This window comes from Engystomops pustulosus, chromosome 3, assembly GCF_040894005.1.
Source record: "Engystomops pustulosus chromosome 3, aEngPut4.maternal, whole genome shotgun sequence".
In the NCBI taxonomy this organism is placed as follows: domain Eukaryota; kingdom Metazoa; phylum Chordata; class Amphibia; order Anura; family Leptodactylidae; genus Engystomops; species Engystomops pustulosus.
This window is the reverse complement of record NC_092413.1, coordinates 33,933,521-33,947,977: the sequence shown is the minus strand read 5'-3', so window position 1 is coordinate 33,947,977 and position 14,457 is coordinate 33,933,521. Positions and strand designations below refer to the sequence as shown.

Below are 14,457 nucleotides of genomic sequence, written 5' to 3'. Positions count from 1 at the left end.
GTGTAGTAGCGTTCTTATAAGTTTGGGATATGGCGGGTGAGGGGAATGTAAACAGATGCGCAAGAAGCGCTGAAATAATATCGGTAAATGGTAAAAGTTTGGCAGTATATTTTGGGGACTACACAGCAGGGTGGCGACAAAGTTAACAAGTTTGATGTGGAATGCCCTGTAATAGCTCTTGGGCGGTGTGCCTTTTATCGCCTAGGCTCAGCAGTTTGAGCACCGCCTGCTGTCGCTTAGCGACGGCACTGCTGCTGTGCCTAGAGCTACCGACTGATGGCGCCATGCCCACGGATGGTAATTCGGAGGAGGAGAAGGTGGAGGAGGGGTGGGAGGAGGAGGAGGTATAGTAGGCCTTTGAGACCTGGACCGAGGTAGGCCCCGCAATCCTCGGCGTCGGCAGTATATGACCAGCCCCAGGGTCAGACTCGGTCCCAGCCTCCACCAAGTTAAGTGTAGTAGCGTTCTTATAAGTTTGGGATATGGCGGGTGAGGGGAATGTAAACAGATGCGCAAGAAGCGCTGAAATAATATCGGTTAATCATAAAAGTTTGCCAGTATATTTTGTGGATAACACAGCAGGGTGGCGACAAAGTTAACAACTTTGATGTGGAATCCATGAAAACAACCCAAATTTCTGCCTGACACACCTCGTTTGATAAGGGGACGATGTATGGAGGCAGCTATATGGACGACTTTTGGAGGTAGCAATGGATACAACGTGTGGAGGCTGCTATGGAGACAATTTAATTTGGATAGTGCCTGTATGTGGCAGTCCAAAAAAGTTTTCAAACCAGAGGAGCAGGTAGGTGGCCCTCCAGAAAAATTGAATAGATTGAGTGCCTGTATGTGGCAGTCCCAAAAATTGTTTCAAACAGAGGACCGGGTAGGTGGCCCTCCAGAAAAATTAAATGCATAGAGTACTATAGCTAGAGCCAGTGGGCCCTGTCAAAAAATAGCCAGTTTCCTCTGCTTTAGTGTACAAAGAGGAGGAGAAGGAGGAAAATGAGGAGGAGGAGTGCATAAATTATTCAGGTTGAGCTTCCTTCACCTGTTGGAGATTGGAAATTTTGAGAAATCAAGGCTTTATTCATCTTAATAAGCGTCAGCCTGTCAGCGCTGTCAGTCGACAGGCGTGTACGCTTATCGGTGATGATGCCACCAGCTGCACTGAAAACCCGCTCGGACAGCACGCTAGCGGCAGGGCAGGCAAGAACCTCCAAGGCGTACAGCGCCAGTTCGTGCCACATGTCCAGCTTTAAAAAAAAAAGTAGTTGTAGGGAGCTGTGTGATCATTTAGGACGATGGTATGGTCAGCTACGTACTCCCTCACCATCTTTCTGTAAAGATCAGCCCTACTCTGCCGAGACTGGGGACATGTGACAGTGTCTTGCTGGGGTGACATAAAGCTGGCAAAAGCCTTGTAAAGCGTACCCTTGCCAGTGCTGGACAAGCTGCCTGCTCGCCTACTCTCCCTCGCTACTTGTCCCGCAGAACTACGCACTCTGCCGCTAGCGCTGTCAGAAGGGAAATACTGTTTCAGCTTGTGCACCAGGGCCTGCTGGTATTCATGCATTCTCACACTCCTTTCCTCTCCAGGGATGAGAGTGGAAAGATTTTGCTTGTACCGTGGGTCCAGGAGAGTGAATACCCAGTAATCGGTGCTGGAATAAATTCTTTGAACGCGAGGGTCACGGGATAGGCAGCCTAGCATGAAATCTGCCATATGCGCCAGAGTCCCAACGCGCAAGAATTCACTCCCCTCACTGGCCTGACTGTCCATTTCCTCCTCCTCCAACTCCTCCAACTCCTCTTCTTCTGCCCATACACGCTGAACAGTGAAGGACTGAACAATGGTCCCCTCTTGTGTCTCGCCAACATTCTCCTCCTCCTCATCCTCCTCCACCTCCTCCGATATGCGCTGAGAAACAGACCTGAGGATGCTTTGGCTCTCAACAAGGGAATCTTCTTCCCTCGTCTCTTGTGACAAGCGCAAAGCTTCCGACCTAATGCTGATCAGAGAGTTTTTCAACAGGCCAAGCAGCGGGATGGTGAGGCTGATGATGGCGGCATCGCCACTGACCATCTGAGTTGACTCCTCGAAGTTACTCAGCACCTGACAGATATCAGACATCCACGTCCACTCCTCATTGTAGACTTGAGGAAGCTGACTGACCTGACTACCAGTTCTGGTGGAAGTTGACATCTGGCAGTCTACAATCGCTCTGCGCTGCTGGTAAACTCTGGATAACATGGTTAATGTTGAATTCCACCTCGTGGGCACGTCGCACAACAGTCGGTGAGCGGGCAGTTGGAGGCTGCGCTGCCCTGAGAGTGGCAGCATCTGTGCTGGACTTCCTGAAATGCGCACAGATGTGGCGCACCTTCGTGAGCAAATCAGACAGATTGGGGTATGTCTTGAGGAAACGCTGAACTATCAGATTTAACACATGGGCCAGGCATGGCACATGTGTCAGTCTGCCGAGTTGCAGAGCCGCCACCAGGTTATGGCCGTTGTCACACACAACCATGCCTGGCTTCAGGTTCAGCGGTGCCAGCCACAGATCAGTCTGCGCCGTGATGCCCTGTAATAGTTCTTGGGCGGTGTGCCTTTTATCGCCTAGGCTCAGCAGTTTGAGCACCGCCTGCTGTCGCTTAGCGACGGCACTGCTGCTGTGCCTAGAGCTAGCGACTGATGGCGCCATGCCCACGGATGGTAGTTCGGAGGAGGAGGTGGAGGAGGGGTGGGAGGAGGAGGGGGCATAGTAGGCCTGAAAGACCTGGACCGAGGTAGGCCCCGCAATCCTCGGCGTCGGCAGTATATGACCAGCCGCAGGGTCAGACTCGGTCCCAGCCTCCACCAAGTTAACCCAATGTGCCGTCAGTGATATATAGTGGCCCTGCCCGGCAGCACTCGTCCACGTGTCCGTGGTCAGGTGGACCTTGTCAGAAACGGCGTTGGTCAGGGCACGGATGATGTTGTCTGACACGGGCTGGGACGGCACATCGGGAAAAGTAGTGGCGGCTGGGGACCGAATACCGAGGGGCGGCCGCCGCCATGAGGTTGCGAAAGGCCTCGGTCTCTACCAGCCTATAGGGCAGCATCTCCAGGCTAAGCAATCTGGAGATGTGGACATTAAGAGCTTTGGCCTGCGGGTGGGTTGCACTATATTTCCTTTTCCGCTCCAGCGTCTGGGGTATGGAGAGCTGAACGCTGGTGGATGCTGTGGAGGATCGTGGAGGCGACGATGGGGTTTTTGGGCCAGGGTCCTGGGCAGGGGGCTGACTATCAGCTGACACGGGAAGGAGCAGTGGTGTGCACGGCCGGAGGTGAACGGGCTTGGTGCCACTGAGTGGGGTGTTTAGCATTCATATGCCTGCGCATACTGGTGGTAGTTAAGCTAGTAGTGGTGGAACCCCTGCTGATCCTGGTTTGGCAAAGGTTGCACACCACAGTCCGTCGGTCATCCGGTGTTTCCTTAAAGAACCTCCAGACTTCTGAAAATCTAGCCCTCGCCGCGGGAGCCCTCGCCACGGGAGCTTCACTACGTGACACATTTGGCGCTGATGCACCAGCTCTGGCCCTGCCTCTCCGTCTGGCCCCACCACTGCCTCTTCCAACCTGTTCTGGTCGAGGACTCTCCTCCGTCTCAGAAGCACTGTGTTCACCCGGCCTCTCAACCCAGCTTGGGTCTGTCACCTCATCATCCTCCGATCCCTCAGCCTGCTCCCCCCTCGGACTTCCTGCCCTGACAACAACTTCACCACTGTCTGACAACCGTGTCTCCTCATCGTCGGACGCCTCTTTACACACTTCTTCCACTACGTCAAGAAGGTCATCATCACCCACAGACTGCAACTGGTGGAAACCTGGGCATCGGAAAATTGCTCAGCAGCAACCGGACAAGTGGTTTGTGACTGTGGGAAGGGTCCAGAAAACAGTTCCTCAGAGTATGCCGGTTCAAATGCCAAATTTTCCTGGGAGGGGGCAGACTGGGGGGGAGGAGGCTGAGGTGCAGGAGCTGGAGGAGTGCCGATTTCGGTGACATGGGTGGACTGCGTGGAAGACTGACTGGTGGACAAATTGCTCGAAGCATTGTCGGCAATCCACGACATCACCTGTTCGCACTGTTCTGGCCTCAACAGTGCTCTACCAGTAACTTCAGACATGAACCTAGGGAGTGTAGCTCTGCGTCGTTCCCCTGCTCCCTCATCAGCAGGTGGTGTCTCACCCCGCCCAGGACCACGGCCTCTGACCCCTGCAGTAGTTGGACGCCCACATCCCCGCCCTCGTCCTCTACCCCTAGCCCTCGGGTTAAATATTTTGAAAATGAAAGTTATAACTTTAATTTTTTTTATACTTTTTTTTTTGTGTTTTTTTGTGTTTTTTTTTTTTAGTGTTTTTTTTTTGTTTTTTTAGTTTTTAAAACCAAACGATGCTATCCTATTGCTATGGCTATTTTCTAGCCAAGTATGAAAGCACACTGCTATGCCAGATGAGATGACGCTGAGTTATGAAAAAATAAACGTAAAATAAAAAGGAAATGGCAGACTGTGCCTAATTGAAATCCAACCCCTAATAAATTGTCCCACTTCGGTCTTTGCGATGGATATGTGCGTCACTAAGCGCTAAACACAGCGGTCGCAAGTCTCACTCCAAATTCCTCACAATTGGCTAGTATATGCACTGCAGCAAGGCCAGCCACCAGCAGATCAACCAGAAATAAAATATATAACGCTATTGTAGGCCTAAGTAAGCCGTTTGGATACTCCTATGGCTATTTTCTAGCCAAGTATGAAAGCACACTGCTATGCCAGATGAGATGACGCTGAGTTATGAAAAAATAAACGTAAAATAAAAAGAAACTGGCAGACTGTGCCTAATTGAAATCAAACCCCTAATAAATTGTCCCACTTTGGTGTTTGAGGTGGATATGTGTGTCACTAAGAGCTAAACACAACGGTAGCAAGTCCCCCTGCAAATTCCTCACAATATGGTACTAGCTGCAAATAAAAAAAAAAAAATGTATAACGTTATTGTAGCCCTAAGAAGGGCTGTTGGGTTCTTGTAGAATCACTCCTGCCTAACACTATTCTAATAGAACAGCCTAACACTTTCCCTGACCAGCAGCAGCTCTCTCCCTAGCGGCATCCAGACACAGAATGATCCGTGCAGCGCGGGCAGGGGCTAGTCTATTCCAGGGTCACCTGATCTGGCCAGCCAACCACTGCTATCGACGTGTAAGGGTACCACGTCATGCTGGGTGGAGTGCAGAGTCTCCTGGCTTGTGATTGGCTCTGTTTCTGGCTGCCAAAAAGCAAAACGGCGGGAGATGCCATTTTCTCGAGCGGGCGAAGTATTCGTCCGAGCAACGAGCAGTTTCGAGTACGCTAATGCTCGAACGAGTATGTTCGCTCATCTCTACTCCTCACCCATCCTCTCTCCATTGAAAGCTGAACATAATATAGGACTTTTCTTGCCACGCAGTAACTGTACGGAAGATACAGATCCATATACAGTCAGTCCACGGGTTATGTACAGGATAGGTTCTGTAGGTTTGTTCTTAAGTTGAATTTGTATGTAAGTTGGAACTGTATATTTTATAAATGTAGCTCCACACAATTTTTTTTCAGTCTCTGTGGCAATTGGATTTCAAAAATGTTGGATTGTCATAAGAACCAGGATTAACAATAAAGCTTCATTACAGACACCTGTGATAAGTGTTACAGCTGATCATTGTAGCCTAGGGCTAAAGTACAGTAAATTACCAATTACCACAGGTCCGTTTATAACTTGGGGTCATCTGTAAGTTGTATACAACGTTGTAGTCAGATATGTAGGATGAAGAATAGAGTCTCTGGGTTGGAGGATAAGGTGCACAGTCTGAAAATAGCACCACCTATTGACCCCATACACTGTGGGTATTACCTTTGTGTAATTTTTTTTGTTTTTTTTTAAGCTTGTTAATTTCATCATGATAAAACAGAGGCACTTACTCATAGATTCAGGCACTATGACTGGGGTTATCTCCTTATATTTGTTATCTATGGCCTCTAAGGGCTCTACTGGGTGTTTCTGTAGCTTCACAGGCTGTTACAATGAGCAGAGCAGGTCTCCCTTGCACTTCTTAGGGCACATTCCCATGGCTAGAGACGGCAATAGCAGCGCGGCGCAGATACACATGTGTGGCACCGATCCGGGCCGCACACCGCAAAAAGATAGAGCATGCTGTGCGCCCCTATTCTCTATGGAGGGAGGAGGGGTCACCTCCTCTCCAGCACACGGTTGTATGCCCGCACGGCGGGCATACCGCTGTGTGAATGTACCCTTACTGCTGCTAGATTACAAAGGGAGGAGGGTGAGACAGTGTAACAGTTGGTGTGGCTATAGCACTGAGGGTCTCTGAGGGTAACTCTGCAGTGCCCTTCAGGCTCATTGGCAGAATTTTAGAAGGAAGGGGGCCATGGGTAACAAATATAAGAAGATAATCACAGTCAAGGTGCCTGGATCTATGAGAACCATTCAGATGGCAATATTTTGAAAAGTATTTTCCTACAGAATTTATAAAGCCGGGCTAAAGAGTAGTAGTATAAACATGGAAAAGCTGCAATCTTTCCATTGTAAGTTTTCTTGGCTTGGTTTTCCTTTCTGGTTTTGGCATACAAATACTAAAGGAAAAACTCATCAGAATGCTGCCAAATGAATAATTACTAACTGACATGAAGGATCATTTTTCAGCTTCTACGTCTAAAAGTGTCCGTACTATTGAAATTTGAGCGTATTTATCCACACAGCAAAGGTTGTACAAACAAAAAAAAAAATCAGTGCTGGAATTTCATCCAAAAATCTTGACATAAAACCACAAAATAGTTTTATATCAAGTACCAATAAAAAGTACAGCTTACCTTAAAAAGAAACAACAAGGGTACTGGTCTTTAAAATAATAAATAGCAATGCACACAGTGATGTCACTGTACAGGGATGACGCACTATACAGGGATAACGAATGCAGTGATGTAACTGTACAGGGATGACGCGTGAAGGGAGGTCACGCACGCAGTGATTTCAGTGTACAGGGATAATGCACGCAGTGATGTCACTGTACAGGGATAACGCGCGCAGGGATGTCACGCACGCAGTGATGTCACTGTACAGGGATAATGCACGCAGTGATGTCACTGTACAGGGATAACGCGCGCAGGGATGTCACGCACGCAGTGATGTCACTGTACAGGGATAACGCACGCAGGGATGTCACGCACGCAGTGATGTCACTGTACAGGGATAATGCACGCAGTGATGTCACTGTACAGGGATGACGCACTATACAGGGATAACGAATGCAGTGATGTCACTGTACAGGGATGACGCACTATACAGGGATAACGAATGCAGTGATGTAACTGTACAGGGATGACGCGTGAAGGGAGGTCACGCACGCAGTGATTTCAGTGTACAGGGATAATGCACGCAGTGATGTCACTGTACAGGGATAACGCACGCAGTGATGTCACTGTACAGGGATAATGCACGCACGCAGGGATGTCACGCACGCAGTGATGTCACTGTACAGGGATAATGCATGCAGTGATGTCACTGTACAGGGATAACTCACGCAGGGATGTCACGCACGCAGTGATGTCACTGTACAGGGATAACTCACGCAGGGATGTCACGCACGCAGTGATGTCACTGTACAGGGATGTCACGCACGCAGTGATGTCACTGTACAGGGATAATGCACTCAGTGATGTCACTGTACAGGGATAACTCACGCAGGGATGTCACTGTACAGGGATAATGCACGCACGCAGGGATGTCACGCACGCAGGGATGTCACTGTACAGGGATAACGCACGGAGTGATGTCACTGTACAGGGATAATGCACGCAGTGATGTCACTGTACAGGGATAATGCACGCAGTGATGTCACTGTACAGGGATAACGCACGCAGTGATGTCACTGTACAGGGATAACGCATGGAGTGATGTCACTGTACAGGGATAACGCGCACAATATGGCACACAATGACGTCATCATACAGATATTAATGTCACAGAAAGCGAAACTGCACTGGGCTATATTAATACTTCTACATAGAACTATAAGTAGAGCTGAGCAGACCCAGACTTTCCGATTAGTTTCAGTGATCAGGTCTCATGCGACCCAGAAATGTTGACGGATTGACTCTTCGGCACCTTAACACCTCTTGGCCAATCACAGCCATGGCTAGTAGCTAGTGTTGTTAATTTGCCGAATTGGCTGTTCGGGTCATTAGGGGGCTCCGCTCATCTCTTAATATTTGGGCCCCACTGAAGCTGCTATACTTACTGTCCTTTTAGTCATGCCCAGAAAGAAAGTACTTCTTATCCCTTAAAAAACAGAGCAGGTCATATAGAGAATAATAAGTCTATGAGAAAGAACCTCATGTATAAATCAATAAAAAGAATAGGAGAGTGCGTAATATGTTACACATAATAGGATCTCATTCATAATAATGAGTATTTTTAATTAAAAATGTGGTGACTGGGCTCCTTCAGCTGATACCAAATACGTCTCGAAGGCCATGTTTCCGGATACTCCGATGCTTATTTATATCAATATAATGATGGTATTGCAACTTGTTCTGTATCTCAGGGTCAAAATATTCAGAAATCTTCCGCTTGAGATTAAACAGATTCTTCTTGATTTAAAGTGAATGATGACTGTGCACGGCCTCCTCTAAGTATCTCTTTCCAATAACCGTGCCATTGAGCAGCAAAGTACCTCTCAAGGTTGAGTAAGTCAGCGCGGCGTAGGAGCCGCATCGGTCTCAAATTGAAAATGTTTCCCCATCCTTTGTCATAGTTAATTAATCCTGTTTTCTGCCTTCGACTACCCGGCCTTCCAATCTCATTCCGACGGAAATGTCTTCAAAGAACACGTAGGGATGGTATTTAGATAATGTGCAGATTTTTTTTTTCTACTTTTTTTTTTCTACTTTTTTTTTTCTCTTTTTTTTTCTTTCCAGGAGACATTGTGCTGTGAAAATGTTATATCTTGACAGAATTTTAATTAAATACTTTTAAGATTCATCATCTGAAGTGTGGTATGAAACTGTTGATGCATAGGCCGTGAAAATAATTTAGGTAAAGTAAAAAAGAAAAAAAAATGAAATAAAAAAAAGAACTAGAAGAAGTTTTAGAAAAAGTCACCCTGCAATGCTCAGCTTGGATTGCGAATCAAACTTGTATGTATAAGACAAACTAATTGGAATCGATGGATTTGTAATTAATTGTCTTTTTTTTTTCTTTACAGCAAACTCCAGCCTTCTTGGCGGCGGGGGAGGTAAGTCTGCTCTCATTTTTTTACATATTGAACATCTGCATTGATGTGGAAGTGCTAATTTTATTGTACATATGAATAAGATATCAGTTTTAAGAAAAGTGTGAAGTTGGGAATACAAAAATACACCAGAAAAATAGAAGGGAATGGAACGGAATTGTTAATGTAACATAAAACCTTCTGTTAGAAAGCAGCCATGTTTTTTTTAAGTTTAGTGTTATCCTGCTGACCGTTAGCGAATGGTCATTGGATACTTTTCTCCCATGGGAACAAAAGATCTTGTTCGAAAAAATTCAACATACATAAACCTTTGTTTCCCCAAAGATAATACTGAATAATGCACATAACATAGTCCTCAGTTCCTCCAAAATCTTGATTTAACCAATTCTTCCTTAAAGGGAACCTGTCATCAAGAGCAGGCACAATAAAACTTACTGACCCCCCCCCCCCCCACTGTGCCTTTGTTGAAAAGTGCAGCTCAAGTGTCCCAGCTTTATTCTTCCTCCTCCCACCAGTGAAATAGTTCCTCAAACTTTTTCTCCCGTTGTTATGTTGACCCCGCCTACTGTTGTGTGGCTGCACCCACTGTCACCAATTGCAGGGTTCCAGAAATGGTGAGAAGATCTGCAGTTTCTGGTAAGGACAGGAAGACGATTTAAGGAGAGAACCTAAGCTGCCAGTCAAATGAGGAGTCGGGATTCACTGGCAACCAGGGAGAAAATTTGACTCTTCTCTTCAGAAGTTGACTCATGTCTACTGATATCATTTGCATATCAGATAAACTGCTGTAATTAAGGTATAGTGCAGCAATGGTAAATGATATGATATGGGTAGGACTTTTAACCCATTACTAGCAGGTATTACTAGCAGGCTAGTAAGGGGTAAAATTCTGGTGACATGTCTTCTTTAATGCCTATTACTCTGGAGGAATTTGCCTTTCAATGCACTACATCATTCCTCCTGTGCTTTTTCCAATGGGTCAACCTGTGATCCGCTTATGATGAGGGAGTTGAAAGCTGTATATGGCCAAAAGCATGTGTGCACCATGTCTCCTTCTCTACCTGGCCTTGTCCTCTTTGACTTTGCACCAGTCAATCATGTTCTTCATGTTTTGCACTTGCCTTTTACTTTTGTGTAAAGCCATATTAAGTCCAGGAGACTATACATATGCAAAGGTATTGATGAACAGAGCATAAGTGTTTAGTACACACATATAATTACAGGCGGTCCCCGGAAGATAGGTTCTGCAGGTTTGTTCTTAAGTTGAATTTGTATGTAAGTCAGAACTGTGTACTTTATAACTGTATCTCCAGGCAAAATTTTTTGGCTTAGATTTTAAAAATGTTGTGTTGTCATAAGAACCAGGATTAACAATAAATCTTAATTACAGACACCTCTGATAACTGTTATTGCTGATTATTATAACCTAGGGCTAAAATACAGTAAATTACCATATCTGGAGGTCCAACTGTAACTAGGGGTCGTATGTAAGTTGGGTGTTCTTAAGTAGGGGACCGCCTGTATTCATAAGATGAACATCATAATGAGAAATATCACTTTGTTACCCTTTTATAGTTCCTTAAATAAGAACTGCTATATTTTATTTTGTGAAGAATTCCTATTGCTTTACCATTTACTGTAGCTTTGTGCTGCACACAATACGTCTTTGTTAGTTGAGGTGTATTTCGGGGGACTAGTGTTGGGGTCATTGTTGTTCTTGACGTAACAGTTTAAGAAATTGATATGTTCCGTGACACTTGGCAAGATTTAAATTGCTTTCTGTGGAGTTTTTTCTGTTTTTCATGCTCGGTCACCCGTCTTCAAACCGCTCCTTTCAGTGCTCTATTACAATATTCCATTTCCTTGTTATTTCAACCTACACAACAGTAAAGAATCCATTCCTGTGCAGCTTAGTCATGTGCCTTTTTTAATTGAATGTTTTTTGACACAATTTTCATGAAAAAGAGTCCTTTATAAAAGCACAAGCTACTTGGAGTGATTCTTCCTACAGTTCAGACTATGCATGCAGCAGGCAGTGTAAGATATTGGCCCGGGAGATCTGTATAATCATACCCTTTTTGTGTTGTAAATAGCACCAGGTCTTAGATTTATATTCCATGATTGTAGCTGGACTTGGTCACTGCTATGTTCTTTGATCTCTGCATTCTCCAGCCCTCCCCACTGCTTTAATAAAGAAGCCTTCTACAGTAGTGACTTAGAGCAGAAGGGAGGAGCTATGCAGCAGACAAAGATTTCACACAGCAGTGCGCCAAAGTTTACCAAGTACAGATGCAATCCTGTAACATAAATGTGTATTTTTCACAGTCCTGTTACCATTATCAACACACACAAAGGTATGATTTTACACACATCTCCATAGACCGATATGAATGGTTGAAATTGCTTATAGACTCGCTTTAATCTTCAGTATACAAGACATCTATGTGAATAAACGCTTCTTGAATGTTAAATGTGTTAGCAACAACTGCTATGTGATGTATTTAGGACTTCTGCCATTCCACCAATAATATTATCCTGAATTTAGGCCACGCTTTGTCCCAAGAGCATGAAAATGTTAATCAAGCAAAAGATATTGGGGGCAATGATTTGGTACCAGTTGTCTTTCAATACCACCAACCCCCCTGATACCAGTAACAACAGTCTGCCCATTGGTCCGTCCACCTCAAGGATGAAGAAACAAATTAGGGGAAAGTTATTTTAACTTGATTGGGGCAAGACCAACCTACTATGTCATGTTTATGGGAGATAGATTGGTTCTTGACTATGTTGTAGAATTTTCTTTAGAGAACTAATCATGGAAGGGCGAGGCGGGAATTCACACCATCTCGTGAGACGTCACCTCCCACTTCTATGCTCCCATGAGTGGAGAGGGAGGTGCAGGGGCGTGCATAATTAGCAGCCCGAAGCGGAGGTGAGTATTTGTAGGTTTTTTTTTAATAGTGTTCTTTTTTTCTTTAATAATAACATAAGTTTTTTTTTTTTACTAACTAAACCTATATACAATTGTATATAGGTTATTGTATATATTGTGTGTTTTTTTTGATTATTTTAGGTAAATAGAAGCACGATTGCTGAGGTATAGAAGCAATAAATGGGAGCACTCTATGCTCCTGGTTCTACTAAAACCGCAATTATATTTGTTCGCTATGACCTGAATAGAACCAGACATTTTATAACAGTTTCCGATGCCAATTATTGAGGCTGCACATCTGTTTATTGGTTTGGCGTCTGCCGTCCAAAGTGTTATTGTGGAACTGAGAGGAGGTTGCTCGCTGATGGTGCGTTTTAAATAATAGAGACTGTTTGTTGTCCAACTGTTCATAATTACTGTGTTGACGCTGCTGGGCTATGTGGGTTTATACTGGCTTGTTCTAATTCAACTAATTAGTATGTTTAGGAGATCAAAACTGCTGCAACATATTTGTGAAATATTCTCCACCATCAAGTGAGCGCATACAGGAAAACAGACCTGACCTATATAACTTTTCCTGTGCGCAACTAGCTGACAGAAGTTTCATCTGAATATACCGATTTAATGCCCATGGAAATGCCTGATTACTCCCAAAGGAAAGTGACATATAGTTTTTTAATGAGGAGTAATTTTAGAAAATTTTGTTTTTACCACCTTGAAAAAATGTTATATAAAATTTGTTTTATCGTTTTATGTAAGGAAATTTAAGGAAACCTACAAGTCCCGACAAGCAGTCAACAACTATCTTTACTCAAATCCTGTACTTCTAGATCTTCTAGAATTTGGTGATTTCAACTTAATTTGGTTTCACTTTTCTTTTATTGTGTTCATTTTTTGTCTATGTATGGAGATGAGCCCCGGTAACCTTAGTCTCTGCGCCCAATTTGGCTCATAAAATAATTTCCTGATGTCAGGCACATATACACTAAGACCAATGGCATAGGGAGCCAATTAAGTTGAAAGTAAGTTTTTAGAGTGTTTGTATATTCTTGCCATATTTGTGTGGTTTCCTCCGAGTTCTCCAGTTTCTTCAAACTCCATGCAGGTGTTGCCATTTCATGGATTCCAACTCTAGACTCAACAGGTCTAACCACTCAGCTATCTTGCTACTCACAAGGGCAAGGTGGGCGGGAGTCCTTGATTTATCCAGAAATATGATGCAACGACTTTTCCTATGCCGGACAAACTTGAGTGCTTGTGTTAAAGTTGGCCGGCAGATGGAGTCCGTGTATTATATCTTTGCAAGGTATGTAGTCCTCAGATATGCAGTAGCCTGAGTCAAATATACTTACATTCACCCATTGGGGACATTTACTTACCTGGTCCCTGCGCGATCCCCGAGGTGCGTTGTCCACAGGAATCCACATCTGCCGCGATTCATGAAGATTGTGCGCCCGAGTTCCTGCATGTGTCGTTTCCGTGCTGAGGTCCACCAGAGTTAACCATCATCTTCCCGGGGCATGTAAGTGCATGGCTTGCGACACAAATTGCTTTGTTAAATCCAGCACATAGTCTGAATCCGTCGGATCATCCAACGGGCCGCCCCCCGATTTGTGTCGCGTGAAACCCAATGTGCCAAAATCCGATCGCGTGCACCAAAAACCCTTTCTAAATGTGGCGCACAAAGGAAATCGTTGGGTATTCCGACAATAGTGCGGCCCGCGGACCCTTAGTAAATTTACCCCATTGAGTTAGAGAATCTCACGTGGTAGCTCCCAAACATCTATCTCTCTAACCGTGTCGATGAAGCTATACCAGGGCTATCTAATCAGGGGCCCCATTTCTTATTTTTAAATGTATATTAAGTCTTTCCTTTCTGATAAATGGCTTTTTTGTTCATCAGCAAAACATCAGAATCTCTTTCAAGATTTAGAAGGTGGCAATGGGTTGCAATTGATTTACTCTCCAACAGTAGCAACCCTCTAATAGTTTGCGACAATATCAAGCAGCATGTCATTCATGTAGTCCAAAACCCAAAGTTTAAGACCAAAAAGTTGTAAAATGTAGACAGGTCCAAAGGTTTCGTGCCACATTCAGGACAGGGGTAATCGGATCGGTCACTAAAACTTAGGAGTCCTATAGAATGCTGATGCTATTTATTGCTATGGAAACAGGGTTTTTTTGAAACCTCAGAAATGT

At 44.9% G+C, this 14,457-nt stretch overlaps 1 protein-coding gene across 3 annotated transcripts in view; it reads left to right on the top strand.

Annotated features, from left to right (window-relative positions):
• Positions 1–14,457, top strand: part of MACROD2 (mono-ADP ribosylhydrolase 2) — a 1,393,268-nt gene that overhangs the window by 392,935 nt on the left and 985,876 nt on the right. For all 3 annotated transcript variants that reach the window (XM_072140441.1, XM_072140440.1, XM_072140439.1), the window contains exon 4: positions 9,300–9,329. In XM_072140441.1, coding sequence (XP_071996542.1) covers positions 9,300–9,329 — 30 coding nt within the window. The remainder of the gene's footprint in view (positions 1–9,299; positions 9,330–14,457) is intronic.